The 15,677-nt window shown below is 33.6% G+C and overlaps 1 protein-coding gene and 1 long non-coding RNA gene across 2 annotated transcripts; one reads left to right on the top strand and one right to left on the bottom strand.

The window, feature by feature from the left end:
• Positions 1-2,277: 2,277 nt before the first annotated feature.
• LOC130989659 (uncharacterized) lies at positions 2,278-3,142 on the bottom strand. The gene is made up of 2 exons (XR_009090710.1): positions 2,985-3,142; positions 2,278-2,609 (listed from the first exon to the last, which is right to left on the bottom strand). It is a non-coding gene; the product is annotated as an uncharacterized LOC130989659 (long non-coding RNA).
• A 3,643-nt stretch (positions 3,143-6,785) lies between these two features.
• Positions 6,786-15,371, top strand: LOC130989617 (alpha-1,4 glucan phosphorylase L isozyme, chloroplastic/amyloplastic). Its single transcript, XM_057913634.1, has 15 exons — positions 6,786-7,238; positions 7,410-7,648; positions 7,753-7,854; positions 8,791-8,967; positions 9,244-9,519; positions 10,241-10,512; positions 11,467-11,584; positions 11,672-12,052; positions 12,139-12,291; positions 12,433-12,561; positions 12,782-13,018; positions 13,213-13,289; positions 14,381-14,567; positions 14,821-15,021; positions 15,123-15,371. Exons 1-15 carry the CDS (start codon positions 7,046-7,048, stop codon positions 15,237-15,239), a joined length of 2,859 nt encoding a protein of 952 aa, XP_057769617.1. The 5' UTR covers positions 6,786-7,045; the 3' UTR covers positions 15,240-15,371.
• The last annotated feature ends 306 nt before the right edge of the window (positions 15,372-15,677 follow it).

Below are 15,677 nucleotides of genomic sequence, written 5' to 3' on the forward strand. Positions count from 1 at the left end.
TTAATATTTAATTTTTTTTAACGACCGAATTTTCGGTCGTAAAAATTATTTTTTTTATTTTAACAACCGAAAATTCGGTCGTTAATATATATATTTTTATTTTTTTTATTAATTTTTTTTTTAAAATAATTTTTTTTAAAAAATAATTTTTTTTAATGACCGAATTATTCGGTCGTTAATATTATTTTTTAATTTTTTTAATTTTTTTTTAATTTTTTTTATTTTTTTAATATTTTTTAAATAAAAAAAATAATTATTTTTTTTAAAGACCGAATTTTTCGGTCGTTAAAATTATTTTTATTTATTTTTTATTTTATTTATTTATTTTTATTATTTTTATTTATTTATTTTATTTATTAACGACCGAATAATCGGTCGTTAATTTTATTTTTTCAATTTTAAAAATGTTAAATTTCGTTTTTATTTTTATTTATTTTTATTTTTTGATTATATATAAATATATATATAAATATTTTATTATTTTTTATTAATTTTCTATTTAATTATTTTTTTCAAATTATAGAGAATATTTTGAAAATGATTGTTATTTTCATAATATTATTCTATAAAAATAGATAATATTGATTATTAATAAAAATGTGATATTATTTGCAAATAATAATAAATTATTAGACTTATTATAATAAATTATTAGACTTATTAGATTTTCTAAATTATTAGATTCATTATTTTCAAAATATTAATAATTTTATTATTTTAAAATAATAAAATTATTTTTCAAATATTAATTTTATTAATATTGATTATTTGATTTAATATTGATTTTGTTGTATATTTGATTGTTATTTTTCATACTCATATTTTCTTTTCTTTTTTTAATTACGATAATATTATTTTTTTTATTATTTTAAATTCGATCGTATATTTATCGTCAATAATACGAGTGTTCTCTATTGGTGACTACTCGAAAGGAACTTCAAGGTTAAGCGTGCTTGACTTAGAGCACAAGTAAGATGGATGACCTACTGGGAAGTTCGTCAAATGGTATGCAATTAAGGTCAAAATACATTAGAAATACACTAAAAATACTTGTGGGATACAAAGATATAAAAAAAAATATTTTTTTTTTTCGAAAAAAAAATATTTTTTTTATTAATTTTTAACGACCGAATTTTCGGTCGTTAAAAATAAAATTTCGGTCGTTATTTAAAAAAAATAAAAAAAATACTTTTTTTATTTATATTTTTTATTTTTTTTCTCTTTTTAACGACCGAAATTTCGGTCGTTAAAAATAAAAAATCGGTCGTTAAATTTAACAACCGAAAAAACGGTCGTTAAAACTCGGGCGACGATGCAAACAACGACCGAAAAAAACGGTCGTTAAATCGGTCGTTAAAAATATTAACGACCGATTTTTTGGTTTTAACGATCGAAATTTCGGTCGTTAGAGCCGCATTTTCTTGTAGTGGTAATTCGTAGCCGGCCGCAGTAGCCGCTCACTTTTGTGACCGGCGGCTACTATTCAGCGGCTACGAATTACTGGCGGGTACTTGTGTTACTCGCTTCAAAAAAAAAACTTGTTCATAATTAGCATGATTGTGAATTTTTATCCTTCGTGAATTTTATTGTTACATATGTACCGTTATTTTTAGATTTTTATTTAATTTTACAAGGGAAATATGAGAGATAGTGAAATATTTACAGTACAAGAAGTACACATGGATGGGAAATATGAGAGATAGTGAATTTGCCAAAATTTGGATTATAGTGGGGGTAATAACACTCACTTTATGCATGATTTGATTGCACATAAAATAATAGACTTGCACATAAAATAATAAGAAATTATATACCAATTATTTGGAAATTCATATATTCGGAAATGAAATCTATACTATTATACTATAGGAAAGTTTTCTGCATGAAAACTACCCGCCAAAAACACATCTTCCATGCAAAAATTATTACTTTATTATAAATAATATTTTATTACTTATTAGTTATATTAATTAACTTCATTTTCCCACCCACTTTTTCTGACATGCAAACACTAAAAAGGGCGCAGCGCATGCATGCTGCTTTAAACTGACTTTTCAACTTCAGAATATAATAACATGCAAACACTCCAAATTGAAATGCAAACACTCCAAAAGGGCGCAGCCCACTTTTTCTGACATGCAAACACTCAACTCGATGCTCTTCCAATCAAATATAATAACATAATAACATAATGTAATATATAACCTTCATAATCAAAAAAAGATAAATGTGTCAATTCGCATTCTGCCGCCGATTGAAATGCCCAAAACACCTGCCTGAATTTTTTAAAATCCAATACTAACAAATCATATACATAGAACATAAGGCATATACAAATTTTTTCAACAGCCTCTTGCATTCTACATTCAAATCCAGAGTTGAAATCCTCCAGTTGGTAAGCAAATCTAATAGTTAAAAGTTGTTGCAGATTCATATAATGTCATTGTTAGTGTAGTATTTTAAGAGATGTAATGTTTATATATTACATTATAGCTGCTAGAGTTTCAATATCTAATAACTAAAAATGGTTGTAGATTCATTGTGTTCAAAAACACCGATGGTCGGAATGTGGTCACTCTTCAACGAGCTTCGCCCTTTGGCAATGTCACCTGCAGTTAAAGCGAGATTGATAAGATGTTATGGCATGCCTTCAACCAAAAATGAAGAGCTAAATAGTTTTGAATGCATATTCCATGATATAGAGGTATGATTTATATATCAAAGTTTTATAAGATGTTATAGCATGCCTTCAACCAAAAATGATGAGCTAAATAGTTTTTTATGCTTACTAAATAGTTTTTATGCTTATAAGATGTTATAGCATGCCTTCAACCAAAAATGATGAGCTAAATAGTTTTTTATGCTTATTTTGAGATTGGGACAGAATCCGTAAGATCTATTATGTACTCCCTCAAGTCAGTTTTTTACTGTTAAATTCTAATGATTATAAACAAACTTAAGATATTATCAAGAGATGATCATACCTATAAGTTTGCTGATATTGCAACAGGCCTCATTTTCAAAAATTGGTCATATAAGTCACACAGCTCTCTCTGCTCTGGCGCCCAGATGGGCTCTGTTCTGGCGCCGAGATGGGCTCTGCTCTGGCGCCCAGAGCAAAGCAGAGCTGGCACCGAGCTTCAAGCAACATGTAAAATTAATAGAAAAGAAGTGCATTTTTAAATTCTTAAACTATTAATAGATTTTTTTAAAAAAAGGGAAATAACAATTAAGCCCCTAATATGGACACCCCTATGGCGTTTAGCCCCCTATACTCGACATTGGATCAATCAAGATCCCAATATTCTAATTTCGGTGCAATTAAATCCTCCTCCATAAACATCGTTAGTTCTTTTCAATTTTTTTATTTTATTATTCACCCTTCTTATTCTTGAAACCGTAGCTGCAGTCTGCAGATTCGCCTAGTAGCATAGTGTTCCTGATCTACAATCCAACTGCCCTAATTTTATATATTTTATGGTATTTGTAGTTCAATAAAAGTGAGAAGAGTATAATAGAGATAAAAGGTCAGAAAAAGAAAATACACACTTAAAACTAGCTCTTGTAGCATAAGCCTTGGACATCACCACCACCTCAGCCATATTAGCACCATCAAACTTGGCATCAGACATGAGAGATGTAGACAAAGACTTCCCCTTGAGGTTGGATTTCTCGTTGGTGTAGTCGCAAAATCCAAGATCAAGTGGCTTATCATAAACCCCATTTGCTTGTTCAATCATGTTATTGACAAACGCACGCTCACACTTATCTGGATTCGTTGACAACGGAGCAGCAGCTATAACATGATATTTTGTCCTGACAAGGATTTTCCCGCGAAAAATCTCTCTACCTTTTCCGAGAGCTTTCCAGTATACAACGGCGGTGGCCTTGTTTGTCCGTAGCCCCATTGGATATTTCTCATCCTAACACAGAAAAAATACCACTCTTTTTCCCTTAATTTTGCTTTCCCTGATCATCAATTAACCACCAGAAGAGGTCCGCGGCGACGAGGTGGGCGGAGTGGGCATTTCCATAGATGGACATACTAGTTATATATTTATATATGACCTTATAATTGGTTGATTCTATTAAACCAATAATGAATTTATAATTTTGGCAAATACCATGTATGACATTTTAAAAATAGTAATTGTGATTATTCATCCCATTTGCGAATTTTCGTTTATGAAAATTAATTTTATGAATATTAAAGCTTTTAGCTACAATATTTTTTTGCAGTACAATTATGAATATTATTGTATAAAATTAAATAATTTAAAACTTAAAATATTTATGTGTAATATTTAGATATTTCTTCTAATTTAATCATATATATTTTCTCAATAATTATTACCGTACATCACATGGAGGACAAACATAATATGAAATAAAAACTGAAGTTCAGGAATCCATTGGAATAAAACTATTTTAAGGACCTAGAGCAATAAAAATGTACAAGCATTATTTTCAATTAAGAAATCAATTTCACAACTTATTCCCAACTTGAAAAAAAAAAAATTATTTACCATTGCTAATCAAATAGGAAATGGATATTTTGATACTTTTCTATACGTAACGTATTGAGTTTAAGCTTATAATATTATTTTGGTTTTGAAGTGGATAATAAACAATTTTATGTAAGTAGGTTACGTCATAAATCTAGAATAACTATTTGAACGTACCAATTTAACTTATTTTGTAGCCTTGTTTCCATATTGTAGTATATGTGAAGATATTTCTCTTCATATTATATAAACAACAATGATTAAATCTATTATATTCAATTTCGACCTGAATAGTTGTTATTAAAGTTGTATCAAAATATATACTCGTATACTCGCCGGCGAAGAATTCTTCTAGCAATTCAGGTATTTTATTGCTGACTCGCTAAAAAATCATGACACTCTTATTCCAATCTCAAATCTCAATCAAGGCTAAACAAATGGATCTTAAAAAAAAAAAAAAAGGCCCAACAAATGAGAGGGAATGTTATAAAGTATTTTTATTTTCATTTGTTAGAATTTCTCCAATGTTATTAGTATTTTATGATCTTATAAAAGAAAGCCCAACATGCCATCAGGGTGGTGGCTATAGCTTGAGGGGTGGTGAGCGGGTGTGTGATGATCATGTTGTTTTCTTGTAAAGCTTGAACACTACGAAAGTGGGTATTATTGTACAGAGTGTTGATGGAACTTTTGTTGCTATTAAAATTTATACTTTTGCTGGTTATCTGTGAATCGATGATGGTGAGGTCATGGGCTTGCAGGAGGCGTTGTCGTGGATTAAAGACATGCATCTTCATACAATATAGAGTTCCGATGTGATAGCAGAATTATTATGAAGAGCTTAGGTGATCGAGATAAAGATAGGTTCGAGTTTGGTTCTATTGTGAGTTGCTGTCACAAGATTCTACGGAATAAGCCAAATTTTAGAGTTCTTCGTATTAGAAGATAAGTTTAATGTTGTGGCGCACAAGTTAACTCGTTATTCTAAAGATTTTTCTTCTACGTATGTGTGGGATGAACCTCCGTCCTTTATGGAGAATCTTCTCATTACTCCATGCGTTTGTGCTTAATAAATGATCTATATTTACTTTTAAAAAAAAAGCCCAACAAATGGGAGGGAATGTTATAGGCTATTTTTCTCTCTCATTTGTTAAGATTTTTTATTTTATTGCTCGCGATTCGAATGGAAAGATTATTATTTCCGACTGTCAGCAGATTGGTGCTACGACTACAGTTTTTATGGGTGAACTTCACGCTATGCTTGTGGCTGTTGGGTTTGGCACATGATATTGGTCCGGTGGTGTTAGCAGTGTCGATTCTCTTTGTGACGATCTTGCGGAGGCCTTTCGCGAACACTTGGTGCTTGACTTTTTACACGTTCGTCGAGAGGCAAATAAAGCGGCTCACGCTTTAGCTAGCTTCGCTTTTGATTGTCCGGATGTAATGATTTAGAAGTCAGGATTCCCATCTTGACTTCTAGATATTGTTCAGTCCGATATTTCTTAATAATATTCGCACCTTTTTCCTCTCAAAAAAAGAATTTTTTATTTTATTAGTACATGTAATTTGACGATGGAAAATAGTTAATGAAAAAACGAAGGGAGTAATTTGTAAGATGATTTCACACAGAGATCATTATTTTCATTTAAAGTGAGTAAATAAGGATATAAATACACTATAACACATCCACAATTTGTATAAGACCTTTTACAGATCAAAATTATTTGGACACGTTATTGGTGTTTGATTGTTTTAAAATCTTGATTTTGACTGATCTTTCATTTTCTGATACGTAAGTAAAACCGTTTCATAGATTAATATGCAAATTTTTAGATTAATATATATTGGGTGTTTGGCTAAGCTTATTTTAAAAAGCTTATAAGTTCTTGGAGCTTATAAGATGTTTCAAGAGCTTATAAAATGTAGTTTATTAGTAGCTTATAAATTGTCAAAGTGTTTGAGTAATTTAACTTATAAGCTAAAGAGAGAATTTTTAGTTAGTGAGAGAAAAAAAAATTAGAGAGAGAAAATCGAAGAAAAATAAAATTAAAATGATATATAATGAAAATAAAAAATTATAGTTGAATTAGTTTTATAAAATGAGTGTTGCTTATAAAATAATGAGAAAATAAAAATTGGAGTAGAATAACTTATTTTTTTAAGAGCTTATAAGCTCTTAGAGCTTATTTTTGGAGCTTATATAAGCTGTTTTAAAGAGCTTATAAGCTCAGCCAAACATCTACAGTTTATTAAATCTGTATAAAATGAAAATTTTGAAAATATAAAATTTGGTCAAGAATTAGAAGTTGGAGTATCGATGGGGGAATCCGAAAGCAATGGATTTCTGGCCCCGATTAATGAGGCACGAGGAAAACTACGTGGCGCTACAAGACAACCAACTCCATCATTCTCAGCTTCACTCATCACTCACGAGAATTTAGAGAGAGAGAGAGAGATAGCATTTGATTTGTTTGAGATTTTGAGAGAGAGGAGCGAGTGAGAGTGTGTGCATTTCAGAGATAGCAAGAGGCAGTGTGGCAATGGCGACTTCCTCAACCGGAGGAACGGCGATCGCGTGCTCCAGGCGTTCCTCCAGCGCCAGCCTCATTGGTTTTACCTCCAGATGCCGGAGCTCCAAGGTGTTGTTGCTGACGAGGGTAAAGCCGTCATTCTGCGTCCGCTGCGTCTCCAGCCAACCCAAGCCGAGACTGCGCGATTCTATCACTGAGGAAGGTGCTGTATTTTCTTTCCTTTTATTATGCGGTGAATAGGTTGTTTCTCGCGTTTCATATTTTAATGTGTTGATGTAGTGAATCTTTCATAATTTCTGATTAATGAGCAGGATTATTTTTAATCGAGTGCGGCTTTCGCATTTGTTTTTTTCTTAATTTGTGATGATTTTAGGAGTTCGGAGCAATTCGAAAGTTTCTCCTGCCGGTGCTGCATCAATTGCATCGAACATCAAATATCACGCAGAGTTCACTCCGTTGTTTTCCCCTGAGAACTTTGCCCCGTCGAAAGCTTTCTTTGCCACTGCGCAGAGCGTGCGTGATGCGCTTATTGTTAATTGGAACGCAACGTATGATCATTACGAAAAAATGAATGTGAAGCAAGCCTACTACTTGTCTATGGAATTTCTACAGGTTGAGCTCTTCTCGGTCTGAGTATTGTATATAGCGTCAAAGCGCAGTACTAAGAATTAACGTGCAACTGACAAAAATTTGTTGCAATTTGTGTCACTCTGCAGGGTAGAGCGTTGCTAAATGCAATTGGTAATTTGGAGCTCACTGGTGAATATGCAGAGGCTCTGCAAAAGCTTGGTCATACTTTGGAAACTGTAGCTTCTCAGGTCAGCATGTGGAATGAATACTTTCACCTGTAGTTTGATATGGTTTTTGTTACTTGTATTCTCTCACATTTTGATTATTGCCTACTCTTGAAAGTGTAAGCTCATCTTGAAGTTCAGGTAATACTTTTTTATTCTCTCGGCCACAATAACCACTAGGTGGGGTGTGCGTGTGGTTTGTATTATTTATAATGTATTTTCATAAAAAAAAAAAAATTGGAAGAGAGAATGTTGACGTGAATATGAAATTATATTTGGAAAGTTGTTGGAAAATATATATTGGAATTAATATTTGCTAAAAAATGTGGTAAATACCACAAGCCTAAGTGGTATTCCTCACCTATATAAGAGTGAGTGAGCAGGGTTCGATCCCCGCTCCCCCCTTCCCCAACTCAAAAAAAAAAAAAAAAAAAAACAGAAGAAAAAAGTGGGAAGATGATTTTGTTATAGATGACAAATCATGGCATAAATCTGTAGATTTTGTTACTGGCGATTTGTTTTAATGTCCTCAAGACAAATAGTGTTCTACAAGTAGGAGTTTAAAGTAGTGTCTCTATGTTTCAAAACAAACTCCCTCTTCGCCTTTATGTTTTTTCAGCCTCTGTAAATCGTTCATCCTGACTATTAGTATCATTTTCTACCAGCTACGTGCCTATATTCATTCTCACTGTTGTTGCAACCAATAAAGATCTGAATATTTCCCCTAAAAGAAAATCTGAATTTCAATTGAAGCATTATCATAGTCATATATGCTGTTAAATGACTCCTTTTGTATATTTAGAAGAAACATTAGTCACAACAATTGCTCCTTTATAACTTTTTTGGACTTTGACTTTGCAATAACAATGAGGTAGAAGATTCTTCTTTAATACTCACTACTCACTAGTTCCTATCCCTAGGATTTCTTTATGGCCCTAGCTTATTTTTTTATTCTCACAGGAGCCTGATGCTGCTCTTGGAAATGGTGGTCTAGGCCGGCTTGCTTCCTGTTTTCTGGACTCTTTGGCAACCTTGAATTATCCAGCATGGGGTTATGGCCTTAGGTACAAGTATGGCTTATTTAAGCAGCAAATTACTAAGGATGGCCAAGAGGAGGTTGCTGAAAATTGGCTTGATGTATGCTTTCTCAAAGTTCACTATTTTATTATATCTTTATGCAAGAAATTTAGATATTTTTTTATTAGCTTATAATTGCTGTCAGTAGCCTAAATAAAAGCAGTTATTCATTTATTCTTGCTCCTTTTTTTTGTTTTTTGTTTGCTTTTTTTTTTTGGTAGCAACAAGTGCTTATGTTCACAGTCATCATAGGAGATCATCATTTTTTTTTCCTTGTTCTTTTCTCCCTTCACTGGCCACATACGCTTAAGCTCAATCCTTAACTTCTCCTTTCAGATTGGAAATCCTTGGGAAATTGTTAGAAATGATGTCGCTTATCCAGTGAAATTTTTTGGAAAAGTTGTGACGGGTTCGGATGGGAAGAGGAGCTGGATTGGTGGTGAAGACATATTGGCTGTTGCATATGATGTGCCAATACCAGGATACAAAACCAAAACAACAATCAGTCTCAGGTTGTGGTCCACTAAAGTTCCTTCTGACCAACTGGATTTATGCGCCTTCAATGCTGGAGAACACACTAAAGCATGTGAGGCCAAAGCTAATGCAGAGAAAGTAAGCTTATCTGATTTTCATATATGTCTCTTATGGTGTTTTTCCTATGATCGTAATGTGGAGCCTGTATGCTTGATTTATGCTTTTGGGAATTGGGATTTCCAGTAAGATTTTAAGTTATCCATTTATATTGTAGCAAAACCAAATTCATGAATGCTTTGATATATATAGGGTCAGCTTCAATGGAGACCACTTCCCTATATAGAGAATACAGACCAAATCAGAGCCATTGATCTCACCAAAATCAATGATTGACGAACATTAGTATGTTCATTTGTTTTTTATACGAACACATCGACGAACATTAGTATGTTCGTAAGTTCATAATAATGTTCGTTGGTTCCCAGAATTGGAAAATGTGGAATTTACGGGATTTCCTAAACTTGAAGAATTCGGATGAATCTGATTCATTGATTTTGGTGAGATCAATGGCTCTGATTTGGTCTTCATTCTCTATATAGGGGAGTGGTCTCCATTGAAATCTTCCCTATATATATATATATATGATGATGATACATCCTTTTGCATTATTTCCTGATAGCATAAAATAAATAATTTTTCTCACAAAAAGTAAAACAATTCAGTTGATATCAGTGTGCCGTTTCTGAACCATTCTTTTGTTGTTCGCTGTTTCCTTCTTCAGTCTATTTTGATGTGTTGTTGATAGATAATGTATCCATATACTTTCAAGTATAATAATGTTGGTAATCTCTGATATCAGATTTGTTATACACTTTACCCTGGGGATGAATCAGAGGAAGGAAAGATTCTTCGATTGAAACAACAATATACACTATGCTCAGCTTCTCTCCAAGACATCATTGCCCGGTTTGAGAGGAGATCTGGTGGAAATGTGAGATGGGAAGAGCTTCCTGATAAAGTTGCTGTTCAGATGAACGACACACATCCAACACTATGTATCCCAGAGCTAATGAGAATTTTGATGGACTTGAAGGGCTTGAAGTGGGAGAATGCTTGGAGGATTACCCAGAGGTACCTTCTCATTGAGGATCTTTTCTTGAAAATTCATTATATCCAACTATTTGATCATGATATGCATTGAGCACATTGTGTCATTTGTCTTCCAAAGTCTTTGTTCCATGGTGAACTCTTAAAAGTGATACCTCAATATTTTGTCTCCGACACTTAGTAGGCTGAGCATTGTATCAACATCTCTGTAACTCTTCCATACATTTGTGAAATGCCAAGCATTCTGGATTTATTTTTTTTGACCATTGTCTGGATATGTTGGTTACATTTTCTGATCTAGATGAACCTATAACCTGCTCTGATCAGGCTACTGCTGGCTAGGTTCGTTGCTAAGATTCTCATATTCTTGTTTTACTATAACAGGCTTCATTTTCTAACGCTAAAACTTTTCATAAGAAGTTTCTAGAGAGCCTCTAGTAATGTCTTTTCAGAATAACAACCGCATTGCAATCAGCACCTTTTTTCTCTAACCTTTTATTCAGCTAAATTTAACTGAGGTATGGTTTTTATTAACAAAAAATTACAAAATTACACATAATTTTCAGATGACTTATGTTAACTTGCTGTGGTGACATTCACATAATCATTCATCTTGATCTGATCTTCATTCATCGTATATCTACTTGAACTTTGTCAGTGACTTCTTCTCCTTTATATAGTTCTATTCTACTAGTTTGTACAATTGTTCTTAACTATACCTTTGCAGCTGTAGTTATTCTTGGCATATTGTACAATACCTTTAGATTTATTCATAGAAAATAAATCAACTGCCAGACTGCTCCAAAGAAAATATGCTGGTTATGTTATCACTCGTAACAGGAAATCTTGTGTTGCAAACAATCACCTTTTGGAATAATGGTTTATAAAGTTTGCCCTCAGAATTTTGATAGTCCAATTTTTTTTTGATGGAAGTCTCATGCAGCTAAATTTACTAACTAAATGAGGTATGATTATCAGTACTGTGGCGTATACGAACCACACTGTTTTGCCTGAGGCCCTGGAGAAATGGAGTTATGATTTAATGCAAAGACTGCTTCCAAGACATGTAGAGATCATAGAGATGATTGATGAACAGGTAGGGAAGTATGTAGTAATACATAAAGGCTTGCATTTCATCATATTACATTGCTTGACTGCTGTATGCCGTGTGTATATCTTTCAGCTAATTGGAAACATAATATCAGAATATGGCACATTAAGTCCAGAAGTTTTGAAAAAGAAATTGGCAGCAATGAGAATTTTGGAAAATCTTGATCTGCCTGCTTCTGTTGTTGAATTATTTGCCAAACAAAAAGGAAGCCGTATGGATGAGACTGTTGAGGAAGCGAGATGTATTGGTGAAGTCAAAACTACTGGAAAAGAGAAATCTGAAGAGAAGAGAACACCAAAGAAGAAAAAATCTGTAAATAAGGAACCAGCTCCTCTACCACCGAAAATGGTCAGGATGGCTAACCTTTGTGTTGTTGGTGGTCATGCTGTGAACGGGGTGGCTGAGATCCACAGTGAAATAGTTAAAGAAGAAGTATTTAACGATTTTTTCCAGGTGGATATCTCCCCCTTCTTTTATTTGTCTTTTTGCGAGCAAGTGTTTTTATCTCAATGTTAAGCAGTTAATCTTTCCTTTTGTAGCTGTGGCCAAAGAAGTTTCAGAATAAAACAAATGGGGTAACCCCCAGGAGATGGATCCATTTCTGCAATCCAGATCTAAGCGCTGTAATAACTAAGTGGATAGGAACTGACGACTGGGTTCTGAAAACTGAGAAATTGGCAGAACTGCGAAAGGTACTCCATAGTGCTAAGCACAATTTTTGTGCTGATGAATGTAGCTCCCCTTAAAGATTTCTTTATGTTGTCTAAACATTTTTACAGTCTTTCCTAATCAGTGAGATGCATTCTGACTTGAATGGATGAAATCTTTGACAGTTTGCAGATAATGAGGATCTCCATACTGAATGGAGTGCTGCAAAAAAATACAACAAAAGTAAGGTTGCATCATTCATCAAACAAAGAACTGGGTACTCAGTTAACCCTGATGCAATGTTTGACATCCAGGTCTCTTTCTCCACTTTTCCCTGCCTCGTTGCCTTTTCTATCTATTATTTTATCATTTTTAACAGTTTCTAATTTCTATTTTAATAAGCCGTGAGGCTATACTCAGGTTATTTATTGTATTTAAGGACTTTTTTTGTTACTCTTACGCATTGTAAAGATTTTACTGTTTATCCTTTGAAGATATAATGGCATGTGGACTAATGATGCATTCCTTTTTTAGGTGAAACGTATTCACGAATATAAGCGGCAGCTACTAAACATTTTGGGAATTGTTTATCGTTATAAAAAAATGAAAGAAATGACTGCAGCTGAAAGGGAAGCAAAGTTTGTTCCTCGAGTATGTATGTTTGGAGGAAAAGCATTTGCAACATACGTACAAGCCAAGAGAATTGTAAAATTTATTACAGATGTTGGAGCCACCATAAATCATGATCCAGATATTGGTGACTTGTTGAAGGTATGAAACTGAAACAACATAAAATCAAGAGCAGTTTATGGTCTGGGTTGACCATGCTTGTTTTGTAAAGACATTGAGCTTTCTTCTTCCAAATCTTAGTAGCTTTGCTAAAAATATGGTGGTCACTTACTGCTGCCTAAAAGTGTGACACTGCAGTTTTCTTTCTTTTCTGATTCATTCAATTTCTCTTTTAGGTCATATTTGTTCCGGATTACAATGTGAGTGTTGCTGAATTATTGATCCCAGCAAGCGAGCTTTCACAACACATCAGGTAATGAAGCTAATATGTAGTATTACAGTCATAAAATCCAGAAACCTCATTCTAGGGTACTTTGCTTTCATTATTGGAAAGTCTTAAAATAGATAGTTCTGACTACTGCCACTACTTGGAATGGAAAACGTCAAAATGGGATCTCATTTAAAAAATGCAGGGTGAGAAGTGTTGTTATTGTGTCCATATCTTTACATTCAGGGTGCGTTCTCTTTGGTTGTAAATTTATCATGGGAAAAGGAAGGATAAACAAAATTTCACCCTTTAAATCCTTCCTTTCTTTTCCCACATTTCCTACTTGACCATTACTCATTCCTCATTTGCACTACAAAGGCGGGATAATATTATCACACCATTTTTGGAGGGATAATATTATCCCTCATTTGTAGTGTAAATGAGGAATGAGTAAGGGTCAAGTAGGAAATGTGGAAAAAGAAAGGAAGGATTTAAAGGGTGAAATTTTGTTTATCCCTCTTTTTCCCATGATAAATTTACAACCAAAGAGAATGCACCCTCAGAGAAATTTGTGTGGTTTTCTGACTTACCAAAAACAGATTCCTGAAGATTGTAATTTAATCAACATCCTGGGCATATTAATTATTAACTAATGAAATGTTTAATACTATGAGCTATTCATTCCCACATCATATAGGACTAAGCTTCACGTGTTAATTGAAGAAAGAAAAGTACATCAAGGTCAAAGAAAATCCACAAAAGTTCTAGATCAGGGTGCCTTCTAGGACTTCAGTTGAATGCATAGATTCCGTTATCTACAAAACCACATGGAGGACTTAATAATACAGTTGCTGGAGTCCCAGTAGAAACTCCTAGTTCTCTTTGAATAAGTATAAAAGCTTAGGCCATAAGTAACTAGTGGTGAGGAAATATATTCAATTTTTCATTGATATAATTATTGATAATTGAAGGGCATAACCCAGCCTGATTGGTTTGATCTACTGAGTTCTGATTCTCAAAGATGCACTATTTTTAATATTTTCATAAATGATCTTGATCCTAGATGGGGTAATGATTCTTCTTAAGCAAAGTTGTAAATGTTCTCCCTGTTTGTCTGCTGCCCCTACCCCTTCCAGTACTGCTGGGATGGAAGCCAGCGGAACCAGCAATATGAAGTTTGCAATGAATGGTTGCATCTTGATCGGCACATTGGATGGCGCCAATGTGGAAATTAGGCAGGAAGTAGGAGACGACAACTTTTTCCTTTTCGGTGCTCAAGCCCCTGAGATAGCAGGACTTCGGAAGGAAAGAGCAGAGGGCAAGGTACGGCTAACGTCACTCCCCACTTGGTTCTTGTACCTCAATTTAAATTAATTAATTTGAGATATATGGTATCCAAACATTATAAACCACTAGTAAAATTACAAATGTGCCACTAGATATGGGTTTGAATACGGCTTCCACCCGATCGTAATCCCATCAGACCGTCTTACACAAGCTTTTCTCTTTTCATATTGATCATTATGATGTTTGTTATGGGGCTTATTTCTGGCTCTGATTGCCGTGGCTATTGCAGTTTGTACCAGATCCGCGCTTTGAAGAAGTGAAAAAATTTGTGAGAAGTGGTGCTTTCGGGGCAAATAACTACGACGGGCTGATAGGTTCTCTGGAAGGCAACGAAGGATTCGGGCGTGCGGATTACTTTCTGGTGGGCAAGGATTTCCCTAGTTATATCGAATGCCAAGAGAGAGTGGATGAAGCTTATCGAGATCAAAGGGTAAGTTTTACTACTACTAGGCAAGTTGCCCATATTCTTAAATTATTATTAGAAATTGTGGAAATATATTTGATAAGGTTTGGTTGTTATTTATTTGGCAGAGGTGGACGAAGATGTCGATATTGAATACGGCAGGTTCGTACAAGTTCAGCAGCGATAGAACTATTCACGAGTATGCAAGGGACATTTGGAACATCAGCCCCTTGCAAATAAATTAGATATCAATTAGGAGACAACAGTTTTGTATAGACTATAATAATCAGTGGATCATCATGTGCTGGTTGAGCTTCAAATAAGCTAGCTGTTAAAACATTCATGGCCAATGAGTATTAGAATTGCTTAGTGCTTAATGCTTAATGCTTATGTGACAAAATTAAAATCTAGACCCAAAAAGATCTCTAGTAAAATATACCTCAAAATTTGTCAGGCATCAGGTGTTCCACTTTAAAATTTATATTTATACTATAATAAAAGCGTGAACAACTTACAACTTTGTTCTGATATGCTTATAATATCTTTATTTTTATTTTAAATTATAAAAATAATAATTTTTCAAAAATTGTGAAAAAGTTTAAACTAGGCTTAGGAGTTAGGAGGCCACAATAAAGACATTATCCGAAAAAGCTAGTATCAATTTAGGACTTGAGTCATTGTAA

The sequence above is a fragment of the Salvia miltiorrhiza genome, chromosome 6, assembly GCF_028751815.1.
Source record: "Salvia miltiorrhiza cultivar Shanhuang (shh) chromosome 6, IMPLAD_Smil_shh, whole genome shotgun sequence".
NCBI classification, from domain to species: Eukaryota; Viridiplantae; Streptophyta; class Magnoliopsida; order Lamiales; family Lamiaceae; genus Salvia; species Salvia miltiorrhiza.